The 20,652-nt window shown below is 38.1% G+C and overlaps 2 protein-coding genes and 1 pseudogene across 2 annotated transcripts; 2 read left to right on the top strand and 1 right to left on the bottom strand.

Annotated features, from left to right (window-relative positions):
• Positions 1-1,906: 1,906 nt before the first annotated feature.
• LOC137747900 (disease resistance protein RPM1-like) lies at positions 1,907-9,316 on the bottom strand (annotated as a pseudogene).
• A 791-nt stretch (positions 9,317-10,107) lies between these two features.
• Positions 10,108-10,728, top strand: LOC137747899 (protein SLOW GREEN 1, chloroplastic-like). The gene has a single exon (XM_068488028.1). The coding sequence runs from the start codon at positions 10,108-10,110 to the stop codon at positions 10,726-10,728; it is 621 nt and encodes a 206-aa protein (XP_068344129.1).
• A 1,647-nt stretch (positions 10,729-12,375) lies between these two features.
• LOC137748455 (early nodulin-like protein 18) lies at positions 12,376-13,487 on the top strand. Its single transcript, XM_068488605.1, has 2 exons — positions 12,376-12,772; positions 12,890-13,487. The coding sequence occupies exons 1-2, from the start codon at positions 12,565-12,567 to the stop codon at positions 13,333-13,335; spliced, it is 654 nt and encodes a 217-aa protein (XP_068344706.1). The 5' UTR covers positions 12,376-12,564; the 3' UTR covers positions 13,336-13,487.
• Positions 13,488-20,652: the final 7,165 nt, after the last annotated feature.

The following is a 20,652-nucleotide window of genomic DNA, read 5'->3' as shown; positions in this document are numbered from 1 at the left end:
CGGTGACCTTAAGCTTCTGGTCGGTGTGATTGCAGTGCCATTCACATATGAAATAGTAGTCCCCGGCAACGTTAAACGTCAGTACGTCGTGGCCGCTGTTATAGGCACCGTTGTTTGGAGACGCAAGACATTGATCATACCCGTTAGCATCAACTACAACCACATTGTGGGCACCTGCATTGTAATTGAAAGCTGGAAAACAAAAAATCAACATTCAACGAATAAATGCAACGGTTAGGAGACTAACGTATTATTCGATACTAGGCATTTTCTTTTCATTGTTCCACAACTATGAAGTTAACGATTTTTCTGACCAATTTAATGAAATAGAGTAACTTAAGAAACAAAGTAAAAGTACGGGCGGCAAATTCATGCATTACAAGTTTAGAGGAAAAAGTGAGATTTTCATCAAAGTATAGAGAAGCAATGTGAAAGTGCTAAGATCACCTAATGAATCTCCAACATAGAATGTTTTTCCCTCAACCCAAGCATAGTAATCAACTCCTGAATTCCAGCCTTCGTCATCTCCGACGACATACTATGTCGCGAACACCACGCTAGGAAGAATGAGAAGCGCGATCACGAGAAGATAAGTGACTCGTGCCATGTCAAGCTATTTCGAATTCGTGTCTGTCCGGTCGAAGAACTGAACGATCACTTGTATATATAGGGCTGGCTGTGGCTACTTGGCACAAGCGTATGTCTGTACACACATGATGCATATACTATAGATTAATAATACTTGGGTGACAACATGATAATATGAAAATACATATACAGTTGGAGTTTATTGACATTGTATTTATCGACGTCGCCTGCAACATTTTCATGTTTTTTAAAACATACAACTCATGTTTTTAGCTTGGTAAGTATCAGATGTCCATGTCCAATCTTGGACTAACGAATCACAACCGTTCCGAGGAAATGGGAAACCTTAAATTCATTTTGCCCAAATATATACATTCCACCTCCTTCAGGCATGTCCAACTCACTAGCTAAATTTTTAACTTTTAACTCATATTTAATATAAATTTCCCAAAGACATACTCGTAAATAGACTTTGAGTATTGTTGCACTATCATTATTAAGGAAATGATTTTCACACACCATTATTTCTCTCGTTCACTGCACTTAAGTTCATTTTTATTTCTTTGATTTTCCCTTGATTCATTCAATTCAATTGGCAAAAATAAACATGGGTGTGTTGGGGGAGAAAAATAGTGTGTGTGTGAAAATCATTTATTAAAGCAGTAAACTGTAACTAATTTTTATGTCATATAACCAAGTTTTGGCAAGCCTCCCTACCCCACATGAGATGCTCTTTAAGCAGTAAATTGTACTATAAATTTTCAATTCACAAAGCGAAGAGTTGTTAGATTTGGGAGATGGTGGATGCTAGAGGGCATCTTCTTCGGTCGTGGGGAAGGTCCTATTTGTAGCTCTCTGAGAAGAGGCATAGCCCCATTGTCTATAACCAATGAATTTAGCCCCTCCAAGTCCCTGAGTTGTAGCACCTCCAGTTTCGTAAAGCCTCACTCGAAATGCAGCTCCACGCCGCCATATGCCTTGTACGAGAGTCCAAGCTCGAACACATTAGGTAGGTTTTGAAGGGCTTTTAGTGGGGAGTCTCTCAACCTTGACCACAAAATATTTAGCTTGACTAGGTGTTGAAACTTTGGAATTCAACTTGACAACTTCTCTAGACGCCCTTCAGGTAGAGAATTCGAATAAATTCTGGTGGACTTGAAATGGATTGCAGATCCAGGACTTCATCTTCACTTATTGTACTTAATTCTAGAGATTCGAGGCGGCTCATCTTTTCTATCGAATCGCATATGGCCCTTCCATCTTCATTTTTGAAGCTTTTAGGCCTTACTCAGCTGCCTTAGCTTGCCAAGCGCTTTGATTAGGTTGATCCCTCCATGATTTGCCTTAACTTTCTGCAAAGCTTGAACGCATCCAATACCATCATCTATCTTCACTCCTTGTTCAGATTTAAGGCTAAACTCTATGTTGCAGTCATAGCAGTATCCCAAAAAGATGTCTCAACTTAACGAGCCTTTTAATCTCGGCTGGTATTTCATACACCAGATACTGTTTCAGATCCCAGGTTTTCTAAGTTTTGCAGATTGCCAATGAACTCCGGAAGCAACTTCACTTTCGTATTCCTTAGGCTTAAGTACTTCAAGAGATACAAATACCCCATGTATTTCGGAAGATGACTGATTGGAGCATCTGTGAAATCCAACACTTTCACAAGTTTTGAGTTTCCACTCCATGTGTTGAGAAAAGACTTGGGCCATTCTGCTTGGTTGAAAGTAAATACGAAACGGATATGAGACTGTGTAATGCTTCTCAAGGCTTCAGAGGGACTGCTGTCTATCGAGAGACGTTGAGTTACAGGTTCAAAAGTTGACTCATCTTCTGATAACACGGGATAGAAGCTCGAACCGGAACTCTTTCTTCGGAGGACTTCATGCAAAAGATCATGAACACGACAGCTTCTAGCTTTTCCATCATTAGGTCAGCCAATTATTCTTCTCCAACCTCCTCTTCCATTAATGTCTTGCCCTTCTTCGATTTTACAATCCTTCAGCGATCCACAACCGAATGAATCTTATGCAACTAATCGAATAGTCCACAACCGATCCATCCCTTGTTTGGAGGCAGAAGTTGCAAGCAATGAACATGAACAAAACAAGACCTTTGCAAAAATCAGCAACATCTTTAATCCTACTAGTGATCATTATTCTTCCACCTTTATTTTCTGGTAAAGCATGTTCTATAGCCCCCGCCCGCCCCCCGCCCCCCCCCCCCCCCCCCCCCAAAAAAAAAAAAACGTCTACTTTCCATACATCGTCCAAAACATCCACATACCTCTTTTGCATTATCATCATCCTCAAAAAATCCTCCACCTTGTTACACTGTAACACTAAGAACATGTGAAATGTTATCACAAGTAGTATCGGTAGTTTTACTTGTATTTTTATTTATTCAAGTGATATTGTGTTGGAAGATTCATACATATGACAACGGATAGACTTATAACTTTAATCACATCATATACAACGGAAATTTAAACTTTAATAATGTGAGTTACAAATCTGTCGCATCACAATGTGACATCAACAAAATAGTCATTTTGAATCTCCCATATATATATTATCAGATATTACTAATGTGGGGATGACATATTTTTGTCCGTAATTCCATTCATAACTAAACGAGTCCAGGGAGAAAATAAATTTTCTCCATGACTAAGAGACAATATTGGAACTTCGAGTTTGGTAAATTGACCAAAGATGAATATCATTTTGGACTTCTAACCTAGCCCAAGTCTTTCAATAGAATCCCAACAAAGCCCAAAATCTGACCTAAGCTTTCTGAAAAGACTTTTTTCTGTCCATATAGAATTTTCAAATCTTCTGACAAGATAGGGACTTTGAGCTTGTTATTAGGAATCTTCAAGGTTATTTTGTCATTTCCACTATCATGGGCACCCTTTTTGAGAGGGGTAATGAGTATGTATTGTTAGATAAGGAGGGTAACGAGAAATGATAATAACATGCGCTTTTTAGCCTTTCACACACTTATGTTAATCATATTTGTTGTTTTCGTTTGATTTATTTAATTTGATGCTTAAAAATAAAGTTTAATGTGTAAGAAGCTAAAATAGGCACAAAAATCATCGGAAATATATCAAGCATGGAGAATGAAGAGTGATGAGAGGAGCGGGGAAAGGATGATACATAAAATGAAAAGATGAGTGAATTATGCACTCTCTTTTATAGCTCTAGCACTCCATTTTTATTAAGGAGTAATAAGAAGCCTTTACATTTTTTCTAACTTGTTTCGATTAAACATATGTTGCTTTACAAAAATTGATTAAGATGCTTTGATCAATTGCCAACTCAGCCTTTTTATTTATTTATTTAATATATATCCACTTAACCTAGTTAACAACTAATTTCCTACAATCTAGGAAATTTTAAATTCATGGCTTTATTAAAAATATTAATATAACTAATTCCTCAATATTACTCAAAAAGATTAATTTTTTTATTTCTGTTATTATATTTAATTAGTCTCTTCCTTCATTAAAAAAAGTCATGAATATTTTCATAAGAAAACTTCATTAATTCATTAATATGTATTGTTATCTAAAAAAATGTATTTAAAACTTATGGTATATTTGAAAATATACGGACCGACCTTTGGTAAGTTTAGATTCTAAATGTACCAGAAATTCAAATGTACCACAAAATTAAATATACCAATATTATATATAACCAAATGTACCAATATAATCAAACGTACTTCTAATAAAGTTGAAAAAAAATATTTAATCAAATTCTTAAAAGGAATAGATGTTTAATCAACGAAATTAAAAAATGAGACGCCTATTTCAAAACGCCCATTTTATTAACCATTGGATTGAACAAATAAAATTAAAAAAAAACAGTAGGCATAATTAAGTAGGTAAGTGTAGAACGCCAAAAAAAAAAAAAAAAGAGAGGAATTACTTCCCAAATGAAAACTTATAGCAATTTTGAGTTATTTTTGTTCCATGAGTTTTCTTTTATCTCCACTTTCTTCTTATACCCTTCTTATACTCTCACATATTTTCTATCTATCTATAACCAACAAAAACAAAAAACAAAAAAACAAAAAAAACAAAAAAAAAAAAAATGAAAACTCACATATTTTCTCTCTATCTATAACAAAAAAAAATGAAAACTCAAAACTAAGAACAACAAGGTTACCAAACAAGAGCTTGGAAGAAAATTTTTGTGTCAATGCAGCGTGTAACAGGCACAAAAGGTCAAGGACTCAACGGAAATGACTTCCACCCTTCATTTTTTTTCTACTACAAGCTCTTCTCTATTTTTGGCATTTAGATTGAATAATTCAACGGAAGAATCAAGAGATGAAATTTAACAATTAAGTGGCAACGATTTTGTTTGGGGACCGAAACGCTATATTCATCCACATAACCACATAAATTAACCATATTCATACCTCAAATTAACCATTGGATAACAGATTCTCGTCGATTAACGGTTATATCCATCTTCGTCAATACAAAAAATATATTTCTTTAGTTGACGCATTATAACTTAGTAGATATTAATTTCGGTATTAAATGTTTGATGTATAAAATTATTCAATGAACGGATCTTGTGGAGATAAAAAATTAAACATTGAATTTAAAACATTGATGATGTTGGCTAATTTTTTTATATCTCCCATAAGCACCATTGAATTTTCATTGATTTTGATTCAAAACTTTACTTTCTCACAAAATGCAACTCACAATGGGTTCGGTGAATAATAAATACACATATATGTATATAATATATTATGCATTATTTATATTACTCGGTCAAATTTGGGGATGGATACGGGAACTTTTATAATCATATCCAAAATGAGAACAGAATAATATTCAAGGTTTTTCCACATTATCCAAAATATACTAGAATTTTCACACCCAAATCTGTTTTGTTTGGATGGTTATCCTTAGTTATCGACTTTAACGGTTAAACTGTCATCCCTATGATGATAGAAAAGCGTGTGTGAAAATCTTTTCTCATTGTCAAAATCATCAGCGTGTGTCATAACTATTAAAAAAAAAAATTGAAAGATTAAAAAAGAATCAACAAAACTTTGAAGACGAACAAATAAGTCATACCTTATAAGTAATGATCACGTAATATATCACCAGCATAGAAAGTCATATTCTCCATCTCCAACTACATATTCTTTTGCAACGGAAAACTATGATAAACGCAGTCACAAAAAGAGGAATTATGTCTCTTCCTTAATACATGTTTTACTGAAGAAAAATAAACTACATGTGATCTCTTTATTAAGCTGAAGCTGGTGAAGAAAATGAAGGCAGGCATGAGTGAAATCAGTCTAGTTTACGGTGACCTTAACCTTCTGGTCGCTGTAATCGCAGTGATATTCACAGATGAAGTAGAAGTCCCCGGCAGCGACAAACGTTAGTACGTCGTTACCACTGTAATAGGCACCGCTGTTTGGAGATGCAAGACATTGATCGTACCCATTAGAACCAACTACAATCACATTGTGCTCACCTGCATTGTAATTGAAAACTACAAAACAAAAAAGCAACTTTCAATGAATAAATGCATTGGTTAGGAAACTAACGTACTACTCGATACTTGGCATTTTCTTGTCGTTGTTCCACAACAACGAAATTAACAATTTTTCTGACCAGTTGAACAGAATAGAGTAACTTAAGAAACAAAATAAAAGCACGGGGGACGAAGTCATGCAGTTGCAAGTTCAAGAGGAAAAAGTGAGATTTTCATCAAAATATAGAGGAAGCAATGTGAGAGTGCTAAGTGATCACCTAATGAATCTCCAACATGGAATGTTTTTCCTTCAACCCAAGCGTAGTAATCAACTCCAGAATTCCAGCCTTGGTCATCTCCGACGACATACTGTGTCGCGAAAACCGTGCTAGGAAGAACGAGAAGCGCAACCACGAGAAGATAAGCAACTCGTGCCATGTTAAGCTATTTCGAATTCTTGTCTGTTTGGTCGAAGAAATGAACGATCACTTGTATATGTAGGGCTGGCTGTTGCACAAGCATATATCTGTACACACATAATACAAATACTACAGATCAAACAATACTTGGGGGACAACGTCGTACATGATAATATGAAAATACATATACAGTTGGAGTTTATTGGCATCATGTTTGTCGACGATGGCTGCAACATTTTTTATGTTTTAAAAACATACAATTGATCATCTCACTTGGTACTATGATCTAGTAGAATTTCTGTTCGGGCAAGATTCTCCTTGCACAGCTTCCCAGGGGTGTGGCACTTTGGTTGGTTGTCGAGCTGGCTCTTGTTGTTTGGTGTGCTACAATGATAGTTTGTAGTTAGCTTGAAATGTGCATTTGTGGGGCCTTAGCTATAGGCCTTGAGACTCACAATCAAAATTAACAAGGATCTTGGTGTGCCACTGTTATCTCAGTACAGAGGTTGAATAGATGTGATTTAAGTCGATTACTTGCGCCCCAAGTTACTTAAACTTCTTGTTATCAAAGGATTGTCATAGATGGGTTAAGTCTACATTAAGTTCTTTTTCTTGCCTTGTGAACAAAGACTTTTAGTTCATAATCTTGAAGTTCAAGAAGGAGGGAGTTTAGGGCCCTTTTAACCATTTCCTCGAACACAGTTTGTTCCTAATGAAAACATGTTTATTAATTTAACCAGATTCGAATGCAAATGGGACTCTTAGATGGAAAACAGTTCGGAAATAACTTGAATACATGCATATACTATAGATTAAATAATACTTGGGTGACAACATGATAATATGAAAATACAAATACAGTTGGAGTTTATTGACATTGTGTTTATCGACGTCGCCTGCAACATTTTCATGTTTTTTAAAACATACAACTCATGTTTTTAGCTTGGTAAGTATCAAATGTCCATGTCCAATCTTGGACTAACGAATCACAACCATTCCGAGGAAATGGGAAACCTTAAATTCATTTTGCTCAAATATATACATTTCACCTCTTTCAGGCATGTCCAACTCACTAGCTAAATTTTTAACTTTTAACTCATATTTAATATAAATTTCCCAAAGATATACTCGTAAATAGACTTTGAGTATTGTTGCACTATCATTATTAAGGAAATGATTTTCACACACCATTATTTCTCTCGTTCACTGCACTTAAGTTCATTTTTATTTCTTTGATTTTCCTTTGATTCATTCAATTCAATTGGCAAAAATAAACATGGGCAAAAGATCATGAACACGACAGCTTCTAGCTTTTCCATCAATGTAAACTTTCGACACTTGAACCAGGTTTCTATGAATTAGCTCTGTCAAGTATTCCTCTCCAACCTCTTCCAATGTCTTTCCCTTCCTCGATTTTACAAACCCTTCAGCAGTCCACAACCGAATCAATCTCATGCAACTAACCGAATAGTCCTCAGGAAAGATGCCAAAGTATAAGACACAAGATTTGAGGTAATACGGTAGATGATGATAGCTGAGGTATAGGATTCTTGTGAGGCTTTTAAGATGGGGATTGCTTTCCAATTCGGAACTGAGGCTATTATATAATCTCTGCGATTCATACAAACCTTTAACTCAGGTCGACAGCAGACCATCTATGGAAACAATTTCCAAAGGTAGTCCTTTACATTTCTTAACAATATTAAGAGACAACTCCTCCAAATCCGGAGGACAATTTCCCTCCAATTCGAACTGAAACGCCTTTTTGCAAAACAATTCCCATGCCTTGTTTGGAGGCAGAAGTTTCTAGGGATGGACATGAACAAAACAAGACCTTTTGCAAAAATCAGCAACATCTTTATTCCTACTAGTGATCATTATTCTTCCACCTTTATTATCTGGTAAAGCATGTTCTATAGCCCCCCAAAAGTCTACTTTCCATACATCATCGAAAACAACCACATACCTCTTTTGCTCCAAATATTCTCTCAATTTGCGAATTAGAGCCTCCTCATCCATTGTGTCAATCCCATGGGGGGTAAACTCCTTCCTCGCCTTGTAGAATTGCATTATCATCCTCCTCAAAAGATCCTCCACCTTGTAAGACTGAGACACTGTGATCCAAGCGTGACAATCGTAATGTGCCACCACCTTCTGATTGTCATAAACTTTCTTGGCAAGAGTGGTCTTCCCGAGTCCTCCCATGCCAACCACCGAGATTACTTCGCACCTCGACGCTTCATTTACCAACCGACCAATTAGCTCATCTCTGGCCGATTCAACCCCCACAACTTCAGCTTCCTCAATGAAAAGGGAAGCCACTCTAGGGTCGTGCCATGGAAGAGTCTTTTCTCCAAAGTCAACAGAACTAAATCCATATCTTTCACTTCTAGCCTTGATTTCACCAACCAATGTTTTCATCCCATCAATTTTTGAGACAATGTCATCTTTCGTTCTCATTTTCTTCAGAAACCAAATCACCGTGGGGATAAAATAAAAGAATCCATGGTCTTGATCATGCCGCGTGACGCAAAGCAAGTATTCATCAACAATATCTTCTATGCAATAAGCTGCTTCCCGTACTTGTTTGACCCAAGTTTTGATACTGTCATTGGCCATCTCGTCATCTTTTGTTGCTGCCTTAGCATCTGCATCCTTAAGGAATGATCGGATGCTCTCGAGCTCATCTCTGATGAAGCCTACTTCAGAGCGCGAGTCTCTTGCAAGTTTGGCTTCTGTGGTGAGTAGGAGTGAGATTAACTTATCAATCACAAAGCATACAATTGCTTCTGCCATTCTGTCCTCTGCTTTTTTGGCCAGCAGTATTACGGGCTGGTTTGGTATTACTGTGCTTTGAAAAAAAGCTTCTGTGAGAATAAGCGGCTGTGCTGTGAGAATAAGCGGCTGTGAAATAAAGCCAGCAAAGTGTTTGGTAAACTTTTTTGTAAAAGTGCTTTTGGAAACAAAAAACAGTATCATAGTGTTTGGTAAACTTTTTTTGTAAAACAGCTGTGACTGTGTGAAATGACCAAAAATGGTATATTACTAGATGTGATATTAATTTAATTTTCTTAACAAATAAAAGTGAATTACTAAATATATTTTATTTTTAGAAGAAAAATATTTATAAACTTTATCTTAAATATTAATTAGTATGACAAACTACTTTAATAGAAATATTTTAGAGTGAATAGCTAGGATTCATTAGTACAATATTGTTAATGTACTTGAAAGTAGTCTCAGTCAGTGCTAAATGTGGCTTCCATGCAACCCCGAAATGAGTCCGCCATCATCAATTTGGCAGATAATCATACAATTAAATAAATAGAAGATATTGTTGTAAAATCGACGGTGTAATTTATAATCAAACAAAAAAAGAACGAGACCTAAATTTTGAACTATAAAAAAAAAAAATTTCAACACGTTATTCAAAAATAATTAAAAAGTAACACATCCAAGATTAACCACACCAACCGTCACTAAGAGTAAAAGTCGCATTCTGACTCCTCCCCCACCTACCACAGAAACCCCAAACAAAACCTCCCAAACCTTGTCATCTCCACCACTCCGCACCCGCCGGCTCAACCATGAACTCCTCCTCCACTCTCGCTTCCTCCTCCTTCTCTCCATCCTCATCTCTCTTCCAATACAAACTCATTCCCAGTAAACCAACCCAACCTTCCCTTCTCCGTTTTGACCCTCCCCATTCCCACAATTCCCACAATGTCCCTGCCCTCAAAGTCACAGCCTCCTCCGCCGCCCACCACCACCGACCCCTCCTCCCAGGTAACACCCACAACAACCCAAGCCCGATTCTTCAAACTCTTAAACATTACGCCAAAACCGCCATTCTCATCGGAGTCACCGCCGCCGTGTTCACCACCAAATCATCGACTTTGCTCGCCATAGCCGAACCTCCGCCGACATTGACCGAAGAAGGGCCGACTCAGGTCACAGATAACGAGAACAACCAATCCTCATCGCCATTGTCCGACTTCCTGGGTTCGAATTCGGAAGCCATCGGTGCCCTGAAATCGCTTCTGCAGCAGAAGCTCGAAAACGGCGAGGACAACGAGGCGCTCAAGATCCTGCAGCGCTTGGTCGAGGCACAGCCGTCCAATACCGAGTGGAAGTTCATGATGGAACGAGAGAACGAGAGAACGAGAGAGAGCCTGAGGTTCGGGTTATGTAAGAGAGCTCTGAGGTGAAGAGCGTGCGAGAGAGTTCTGGAGAAGGGAAAGGCGAGAGCGTCGGTGAAGGGAAAGCCGAGGGCAGTTTTGGGTTATGGTATATTTCATTAAACGTGGACACTGTTCACCCGTGTGTGGGTGAAAATAAGCTGCTTTTGGAAGCTGCAAATTGCAGCTTCTTGTCATCTCTTGGTTTTGGGCTTTTTTTCACCCTCAACTTTGAAACAAAGCTGCTTTTCAAAGTTTACCAAACACCAAAAATTTTCATAGCTTTTTTTCATAGTAGCTTTTTTTTTAAGCACCTCAATCCCAAACAGGCCCTACATCATACCAGCAATCTCAAGGCTCAACTCAGAAGACAAAGTTGACTTTTCTGGCTTCCACCAGCTTGCAAATTTCATTGACTAAGCAAGCTCTATATTATATTGTGTAATCCATCCATCAAATTGCACAGACCTGACCTGCTTCATTTTCAGTAATTATTAATTAATTCATGACTTGTTGACGAGTAAGACCTACCAACCTTTTAGGACTTGTTTTGGAGGCCATTTCGTTGTTTAGTCTTTACTTTCCTTGTAACTTTAGCAAAAATAAAAACTAAAAACGAAAGGGTTACCAAGCGAGCAGCGTGCTAAATTTCAGATGTTCAATCTTGTACTAGTCGCAACTCGCAAGCCTTCTGAGGAAATCTGGAACCTGGTCAAAGCTCAGTTTGCTCCAGAAATCCATTTTGTTCAAATACATTTTCCAATTGCTCAAAGAATTCATTGGAAAACAAAGAATTGTTCAATATTATGTATCCTATGCTGCTGCCAAGAAGTATTCTTTTCTAATTTGCAATTTCAAAGTACAGTGAGATCCGACCTGGTAAGAACAAGACCATAGGGAGCTTGGCGTGTTTGCATGCCAGACTCAGCAACGTTTTGTGCTCCCTGCGAAATGCAAAGCCTGTAAAAAATTCATGGAAAGATCACACAAAATTCTTCAAACGGTGACTTGGAGAACTCGATGCTAAGTTTTCTCCTTCTCACTAAGTATTATGATCAATTAGAAGTTAGAAAATATGCAGCCAATCTTTGCAGGAAATCTCAACCTTTTTACACATGGATTGTAGACCAACAAATACAATTGTTAGACATCAGCCAATCAGCCATTAATGGAGTGATTAAGGTTTGTGATTAAAATTTAAAACCTTATTGTTCAAGGACGTAATGCATAGAAAATCTCATGTGAATTAAAACCCTCACGTGCTAATGATGAATGCTGCTAATGTTACGCAGATCAGACACACACAGTCATTCAAGTACGGGTTAAAGAAGTCTTAGTTTGATTTCCTTCCCTCGTACTGGAAAACAACTTACATGACACAGGTTTATCGCCACAGTAGCACCTCATGTCAATAAATTAAAGACATACGAACAAAAACTTTCACATATCTTCATTTTATTCACACAAAACGCTACTATAACAATAAATCCGTGCCGTATAAATCCTTCCAGTCGTGCCGACCTCAAAGAATTGGCCAATGAGACGACCAATTCTCCCCACAAAATTCATAGAACTAGGACAAAAAGAGTAGGCATCTAGGGACCCCACACCTCACATGGCCCACACCCTCTAACCCCTCCACTCTGCTTCCATACACCACACTTTGCATGTGACCGCCTAACGAGTAACTCTCATTTTTCCATTTTTTTAATTGCACGAACCCCACTTTTCAAACCCCATTTTTCAAATTTTTTTAATTTTATTTTATACCATAAACACCAGCAAAATTACAAAGTAGTTCAAATCCTCACCTCAGCTGCTCCAGCTTGAAAGTTCTCATTCAGATCGGAGTGCCCAACCAGAGCCATGAGATCCGCTAATCCGACGGCCATTCTGCTTCTCATCGCCATCACTGCCACCGCTGCCGCCGCCGCCACACCTACGGCAACCAAATACGTCAATCACACCGTGGGTGGAGCCACCGGCTGGTTCTTCAACTCCACCAGCAACTCCTCCTTCACGAATTACTCCTCTTGGGCCGCCACTCAGACCTTCAACCTCGGAGACTACCTCAGTAAGCTAATTAATTAACCTCTAATCACAGTTAGACATAACTAGTGCTAATTTAGCCTATCACATTTTGTATTTTTAAAATTATTTTTGTTAATTTTTATTTATTTATTTATTGTAGTCTTCAATACTAGCACAAACCAGACGGTGATCGAAACCTACAACCAAACGACATACCGTAGCTGCTCAATGGACGACGCGTTGGACGACGACACGTTCGAGTACGGCGGCGGAAGCAACGCGTTCGGAGATTCGCAGGTTATAGCCGTGCCGTTGACCCTTAAGGGTCTCACGTACTACTTCTCCGGCGCCGGAGACGGCGTACAGTGCCAGCGTGGCATGGCATTCGACATCCAAGTGAATCAAGGGCTCGGATTGCCGCCGGTTCTCAGTCAGCCTCCACCTCCGCCGTACACTGCCCCGCCGCCTGGTTCCGAGTCGGCTCAGACGCCGCCTGGTACTGTCGCGGAAACTCCGCCGAAGGGGAATGGGGCATTGAGAAACGGTGCTAACGTGCGCGAGGGGTTATTTGGGTTTCTTGCTTTGCTGCTTCTTGTTAGGCTGTGAGAGGGGCGAGGATAAGATCGGTATTTTGATTGCTGTTGTATGGGTAGTTTTGTGAGGAGATTCTGTTTTCTGAAAATAAATTTTACGCGGTGTTTAGATGGAGAATTTCTAATATTTAGAACAAATATCGTCAATTCATGGAATTTATAGAATTGAAATTGCATTGTAGCAATATTGGATAAATACAAATTAGAAAATGATGAGAATTACAAATTGCATTGTGTAAATAATTTGTATCGCTTTTTGACAAAAATAATAATAATAATAATAATAATTTGTGTCGCTTATGTAAAATACATGACATTATTTCAACCGTCTTACAAAGAGGGCATGTAGTAATTTAACCAATTCTCAAGCAATTTTATGATCCCTCACAAAAAAAGGGTGCGTACTGCGAATTCTCAAGCAGTAATACGAATTGCCTTGCTTATTCAGTTTAGGGATAGAGATTCACTTGGACAGTTATTGTTTATTACAGGCAGTTATTGTTTGTTTAAGAGGATTGAGTTGCCTATTGCCCAGAAGGCCTTTCTACATTGGAAGTGCTCTTAAGATCATATCTAACCAAAAGGGCAAAACATAGCCCTGAAGCCCTACAAAATTTTTTTTTTAAATGAACAGTATTATGCCATATTCATAGATCATCCCCAACCTCAGCTAAACATAAACCCTCGATAATTTATTAGTTTTAACTTTATATTTTAAATTTATTGGTTAATTTAATTAAACTTCCGTTAGATGCTTTCAAATCAAACCGTTAAGTTTAAATTTGCAATTAAGAAGCTGGGCCCCATAAAAGTGGCTAAGAGAATAGCTACATTTGGCTAGCCTAATGCCTCTTCGGCCAAATAATAGTCTAGTGTGCTCCATAGAAGTATAGCCTAGTCATCAGTTGGAGATGAGTTTTTTGACAAATCAGGCCTTTTTTTTTTTTTTGGACCCTTAGCCATCTCCATTGAAGATGGCCTAAGCAATCCTACAAAGTTAGAAGGGCATATATATAAGGGAATTTATCACAAATGATATCTGAAATTGACCCCCCATTAAAATGGTCTCTGAAATTAAAAATCAATCAATATAGTCTTTGAAAATAGGTGTCTCAAATCACTGTTGTCTTTTGGTCACATTTTGTCACAAATTTTGTTATGTGCTGATGTGGTACATAAATGGGTCCCACGAGTTTTTTTTTATTTTTTTATTATTATTTTTTTTATCACAAATGGTCTTTAAAATTGACCCACACGATCAAGATGGTCCTTGAAATCAATGACGAAGCCTAGGATTGGATGCTGGTATCGATTATGCGAGGCTTAATGAGGGGCAAGAATTTTGTGTGGATCGACATGCACAACTGCTGTTTTGGTGGTTGCAGCGGTAGTTATGGCGGAGGATGCAACAGAACTGGCTTGTTTGAGTTTTCTTTTGTTTCGGTCTCAACTTTTGGTTGGGCCACTATTGTTTGTTTGTGTTTCTTTTTGGGCCTTTTTGTTGTAAATTTTGGTCCTTTGTGTTGTAAAGTTTGTTATTGGTAATGTATGTTACCCTTGATCTAAAAAAAAAAAAAAAAAAAAAAAAAAGTCAGAATGTCAAGTTGTAGTAATTCAACAACTCCTCCAAGCAATTTCTATGGAAACTAGAAAATATGGCCACAACATGTTTAGGCTTAGTTTGACATGGTTGTGTTGTAGAAATAATCACTTTTAAAATGCCAACAAAAGTTGGCCCAACTGATAAAGGGATGCGAGAGAGAGAGGTGAGAAGAGTACCATAATTTCTGTTTTGGCCAGAAAGTTCCATTTTTTTTTTTTTGATGACTGAAGTTTCAGCAGGCATAGTAAGGTAGGGTGTTTAGTCCCAAGTTCCTTCATCAATGATTTATGGAATAAATGAGTTGTTTGTAAGATGAATTAATACTTAGAAGTTAAATTAGGATTTATGTTTCATGTTAAGGTGTATGGTTTGTGGAATAAATTTTAAGTTTTGATGTGCTACAAAACTAGGATAAAACAATTTATGGTTCAAGTGTTCAATTGAAGAAATTTATGAAATTTTTATGTAATGTGCATGTTGTGTGCATATGGTTTGTGTGGCTACATCTTAATATGAGAAGCGAGAATGTTCAATAGTTATGATGCACGTATGTTGTGCCCTAGAATTTAGTGAGTATGACCACAACCTAGTTGGCCTTAGCGAAAAACAAAATTAAGAAAAGGCTTAGAGGACATTAAGGGTCATGCGTGTCCATGAAATAACGACAACGAGTATCATGTTTTCCATGTGCACGGTTAAGTGGTGGTTGATATACGTAACAAGCCTTTTCAAATTGTCACTGTAACCTTAAATACATAATAATTATATTTTAATTGCATCCATTATACCAATATGTTGCCATTAAAGTTTCTCTCGTTATGTGCATATCATGTGCATGTGGTGTGCATATACTGTATATGGTGCATATTTACACATTTGATACTCCTCACATTAACGTAGTTTACTACTTTTTCCTTTGATTCAGAGGCAGGCCCTGCAAATATGAAAAAAAGTGAACGAGTTCGTGAAACAATTTCCTTTGATTTAGTTGGGTTCTTTTGTGCCCATTCAGACAACAATTTTCAAATCCTTGAAATATTTGAACACAATCAAATTTGATACCAAATTCAAACTAATGAATCTTTGATTATGGTCATTTATCTGATTGCATCATTTTTCTAATTTCGAAAAGAGAGCTGTGAGCTATGGGTTTTTGGGTTAAGCTCCGATCTGTGAGCATAACATGTGCATGTCGTGTACATGTCTTGTACATGCAGTGTATAAGCGTGCTTAATACAAAGGGAGCGAACAAGTACACAAAACAATTTCATTCGTATCCTTCTCTCTTCCTTCTTTCCACTCTGATTTCTCATTTTCACTCAAATTTATCTCTTTTCCAAAAGGCAACTGACCTTTAATACGTTTTTTTCATTTATTGTAGCCAAAGCCAAACCCTATTTTAGTGCTTGTAAATGTGGATCGAGAGAGAAGCAAAGGGAGGGAGAAGATAGAAGAAATGAAAACCCACATATAAATCGAAGAAATGATAACAAATAAAAAATCAAAATTGAAGGATTTGGGTCTCCTCCAAGAAACACCAAACCAATCACTTCAACTCCAAAAATCCATCAATCAAAAAGCAAAAGTAAGCAAACCTAGTTCACAAAACTTACAAATGAAAAGGTAAAAATCAAAATTAAGAAACCAACTCGACGTCACCGATTTCATCACCCTTCTTAAATCCAACGACCTTTGTCAAACTCCCCGGCGGTGTTTCTTCTTCTCTTCGTTTGAAATCACTTTCTGAATTGTAGTTAACTTCGCAGCCGTCTGGTCCGAGCTCATGAACTGGATCCAAGGTCGAGGTGGTGGTTTTGGATTTGTTTGCTTTAGAATTTGGGGCTTTTGCTCGAATTCAAAGTACTTGTTGTTGACTGGAGGCTTCAAATCGAACTCGAACGAATTTTGTAAGCTCAAAATTGTGGATTTACGTGTTGTGAAATCGATTACTTGGGTGGAAAGAGATAGAGATAGAGAGAGAGAAAGAGAGAAAGAGAGAAAGAGAGCTTGGATGAAGAAGATAGGTGGGTTAGAGAGAGACCTCTTGGATGAAGAAGATGGGTGGGTTAGAGTTCTTCGAACTAAAATTGGGTGAAAGAGATTTTCTCTCTCTACAAAATAAGAAATAAGGTCTGAAATTTCTGGATAACCAATTTACATGAGAGAACAATTGGTCATTTCAAAGTGTAGGAAAAATCATATTTATATATGATTGTTATGCATGGCGTGTGCATGATGTGCATATTCGAAATGTCATATTTCTGTCCCAAGATTAAGAAATTGTCATACTTTTGGGTATTTCCCAAAATTATAACAAAGCACGACTTATCTTTTCCTGAAATAATAACTAGCAATGTGACAACCCGTCCCGATTTTTATTTACGAATTTTGGAATGAATGGGTAGTTTGGTAATTTTTGGTGGGGTTGATAGATATTAATTGTTGTTTTTGGGTCTTGTTTGGTGTGACTAAGTGGGGCCCACCCTTGGTTTTGTTCCCTCGGCCCAAACACTTCATCTCTCTCTCTCTCTCTCTCTCCTTCTTTCCATCACTTTCTCTTTTTCTCTCAACTCCCCCGAGCTCTCTCTTAGCTTTCACCCTTCTTGGTTCACCGTTGCACCACCATCATCACCCATATCACCGGCGAGCCACACCACCATCACACCAATTCGTCATACTTCTCTTATCGAGACCTGAATTGGACTTAACCCTCGGACGTCTCTTGCACGTTTTCTTTGCTCACGATAAGGTCCGACGACCTTCGAGCCGATTTTCAGCCAACTCCGACCACTACTAGAACCAAAGGTATAATCCTAATCTACACTTGGTTTTCTTCATTTTGGTGGGTAGATCGTATGTTAGGGTTAAGAATCGAGGATGACCGGAGCTTGGGAAGCTCTGGCTTTCGTCTCCATGAGAACTGGTCTGAAAACGGGTCAAACTTGATCCACAAAACCTGAGCCAGGCCAACTCGTTAGGCCTTGGAACCTAACCCAATTGGCCAGCTCAACCCAATAAACCTACAACCCAAAGTCAAGCCTTTGGGTCACGCAACCTAGGCCCACCTTTATAACCTGACCCAAGACCCCAGGCCTTACCTTGTAGCCCAGAATTAAGCCTAAAACCCTCGGCCCAAATCCAAGTAGGAACCAGCCCAAACCCAATCGAATCCCAAACCCCCTGCCCAGGGTGTAGGTGGCATATAGGCCTGCGCGTGGGTGCATGTGAGCGCATCTCTTGGCCGGCGCGTGGAGCACATACAGCTCCATCAGAGGTATTATGTTTAGCAGCCGCCCACGACGGCGCAATCGACTTTTCCGGCGACCCAAATCGGCTCGTGCGGCGGCATGTGGGGGTACCCAAGGTTCCCTTTTTTTTTCAACGTCCTGAATCAGCTTATGACGTCCGTTTCCCAAAATTCAATCGTTATGGTAGAGTTTTATTATTTAGACCATTTATGTGCTTAGGTGCATTTATTGTGGCGTTTTCATCTTCGCTAGTTTGCACGGCTCTTCGACGGTGAAGCATATGTGAGTGGACCCTTTATAAAATGCATATTTTACTATTAGAAATGCATACCTGAAAAACATGATTTAGTGGTTACATTTTATAAAACGTTTATGAGTAAATTGGATTTACATTTTATGATATTCATGCTTTATCGATTTTACGTTCTTCATAGTATATATGATTGATGACTATATACTACGAATATGTTTTATGATATGATGTTTGAGCTATTAAGCTCTGATGATATCTATGCATATGTAATTTGGAAAGATTATATTCACTAATTTTTGTGCTTATCTAGTGCTCACTATGCCTACGAGTGATTGATACTTATATATGGCTTCGGTCGGGTGTTGTAGGAGCCTACGGGTGATTGATATTTATATATGGCTTCGGTTCGGTGATGGAGGAGCCTACGGGTGAATGAAGTGTTCTATATGCCTTCGGGTGATAATGATACCACTACTTAGCACACTATATATGATATATGTTTTATTGAAGGTTTTATGGCATGCTAGGGTTTTCGGAAAACCTATTACATATTATGCTATTATGTTTTCAAAAACTTTAGGGGTTAGTACGTTGTTGAATAACTGTTTTAGTATTACTTATTTATCAATTTGGTCCACTCATGTTTTGTTTTGCGCCCCCATCAGGACTTAGAATTGAGGCGTACAATCTTAACGTCAAGGCACTCCCACATTGGCATCTTTGAGTCCTTTTGGTGTAGGACCCATTCCTTTGTTTATTCAATTTTATATTGTTCCTGTCTAGTGTCTTGGTTTAGTTGCATGCTTGAGCATGTTCCACAAATGCATAATCATTGTACTTAAATTTATAAGTTTTATTTATGTTCGTTACTTCTTATGCATCTTAGTATGGCTTCGTCACCTTTGGGTGTCAGCCAGCACGTGCCTACCCTGGTGTTTGGAGGATATCAGGGTTGGACATGTCAATTTGGTATTAGAGCGTGGTTTGTTCAGAGCATACTTAGGATCTTCTGTTATTGTAGTGGTGTGTCGATTATGACATCATTTGGATGTCACGATTTCCGGATTTGTTGTCATTCGGCATAGTGGTGCAACCCTCATTCTGCATGAATAGTCACATCCTATTGAAAAATAAGAAATTCGTGTTGGGATTGTGCCTCATCGGTGACGAAATGGATTATTAGACGACTTTCAACATCGGACCAATACTCTGCGACATGCGTTCCCTAGGAATTGTGGGCAGAGTCGATTTTTACTTTGAAGTGACATGAATTAGAAATCTCTAATAAAGGAAAGTCTGGTTAAGACCAACTGAAGATTCGTTATGGTGATGTTACTCTGCGACATGCGTTCTCTAGGAATTGCGGGCAGAGTCAAATTTACATAGGAGTGTTGGGAAACGGAAAAATCTTAGTGGTTTGAATTCAGAGATCTGAAACGGTGATGTTACTTTACGACATGCGTTCCCTATGAGTGGCAGGCAGAGTCATATCTTTGTGGTAATTACTCGAAACATTCAAAATGTGTGTTGGAAAAAGCGAGTAAACGTTAGTTGTTACAAAGTTTAGTAAGTGGTAGTTAGTGGGATCGAATCAATGTTCTTAGACTCGTTCCTGTTGAGGAAATTCGTGTGGATTCTTAGAGCAATTCTCGACGATTGTTATGTCGATAACCTTTTTGCTTGCTCCAATAACAAAGTCAAGTTCCCTAACCATCAACTGTCAGCTTCACACCAAATCCTTCAAGCGTTGACGTCGTTTATATTTTATACCTTTCTTGGGAAACTCTTTGGTAGCAAACATTATTCTCAGCAATTTCCAAAAGGGGTTGCAACCATTGGAAATTGAAAATCCTCACAAGGTGTTGTGAAATACGAATATCCTAGTCTTATCACTTTCTTTCAGCAGTTCTTAACTATTCTTTAAGCTTAGCCCTATTTCCTTTCTAGCTAAGAAACCAGTCAATTTTGTTGCGATGCTAACGGTGAATGAAGTTTCTGACAGCAAAGTATTGTCTTCTTTGATCGTAGTTCTTACACTTTTCAATTTATGCGGTGATGTATTATTAAATGTTTGGCTGCACGCTGATGCAGCAGGATCAAGTGACGCGTGTTTATCTTGACGGTTGGAACCGCACATTGTGAACAACCCTATCTTTGACCTTGAGCCAACGGTTACCGTCTTGCTTGAAAATCTTGTGACACATTTTCCTTGTAGAAATCTTCATA

The sequence above is a fragment of the Pyrus communis genome, chromosome 10 (genome assembly GCF_963583255.1).
Source record: "Pyrus communis chromosome 10, drPyrComm1.1, whole genome shotgun sequence".
In the NCBI taxonomy this organism is placed as follows: Eukaryota; Viridiplantae; Streptophyta; class Magnoliopsida; order Rosales; family Rosaceae; genus Pyrus; species Pyrus communis.
The sequence above is the reverse complement of the archived record's forward strand: the minus strand, read 5'-3'. Positions and strand labels throughout refer to the sequence as shown.

Bases quoted from the DNA above. Each gene is read 5' to 3' on its own strand.
- LOC137747899 (XM_068488028.1), top strand. From the start codon at position 10,108: ATGAACTCCTCCTCCACTCTCGCTTCCTCCTCCTTCTCTCCATCCTCA.
- LOC137748455 (XM_068488605.1), top strand. From the start codon at position 12,565: ATGAGATCCGCTAATCCGACGGCCATTCTGCTTCTCATCGCCATCACT. The intron at 12,773-12,889 runs GTAAGCTAATTA...TATTTATTGTAG, and splicing joins CAACCTCGGAGACTACCTCA to TCTTCAATACTAGCACAAAC.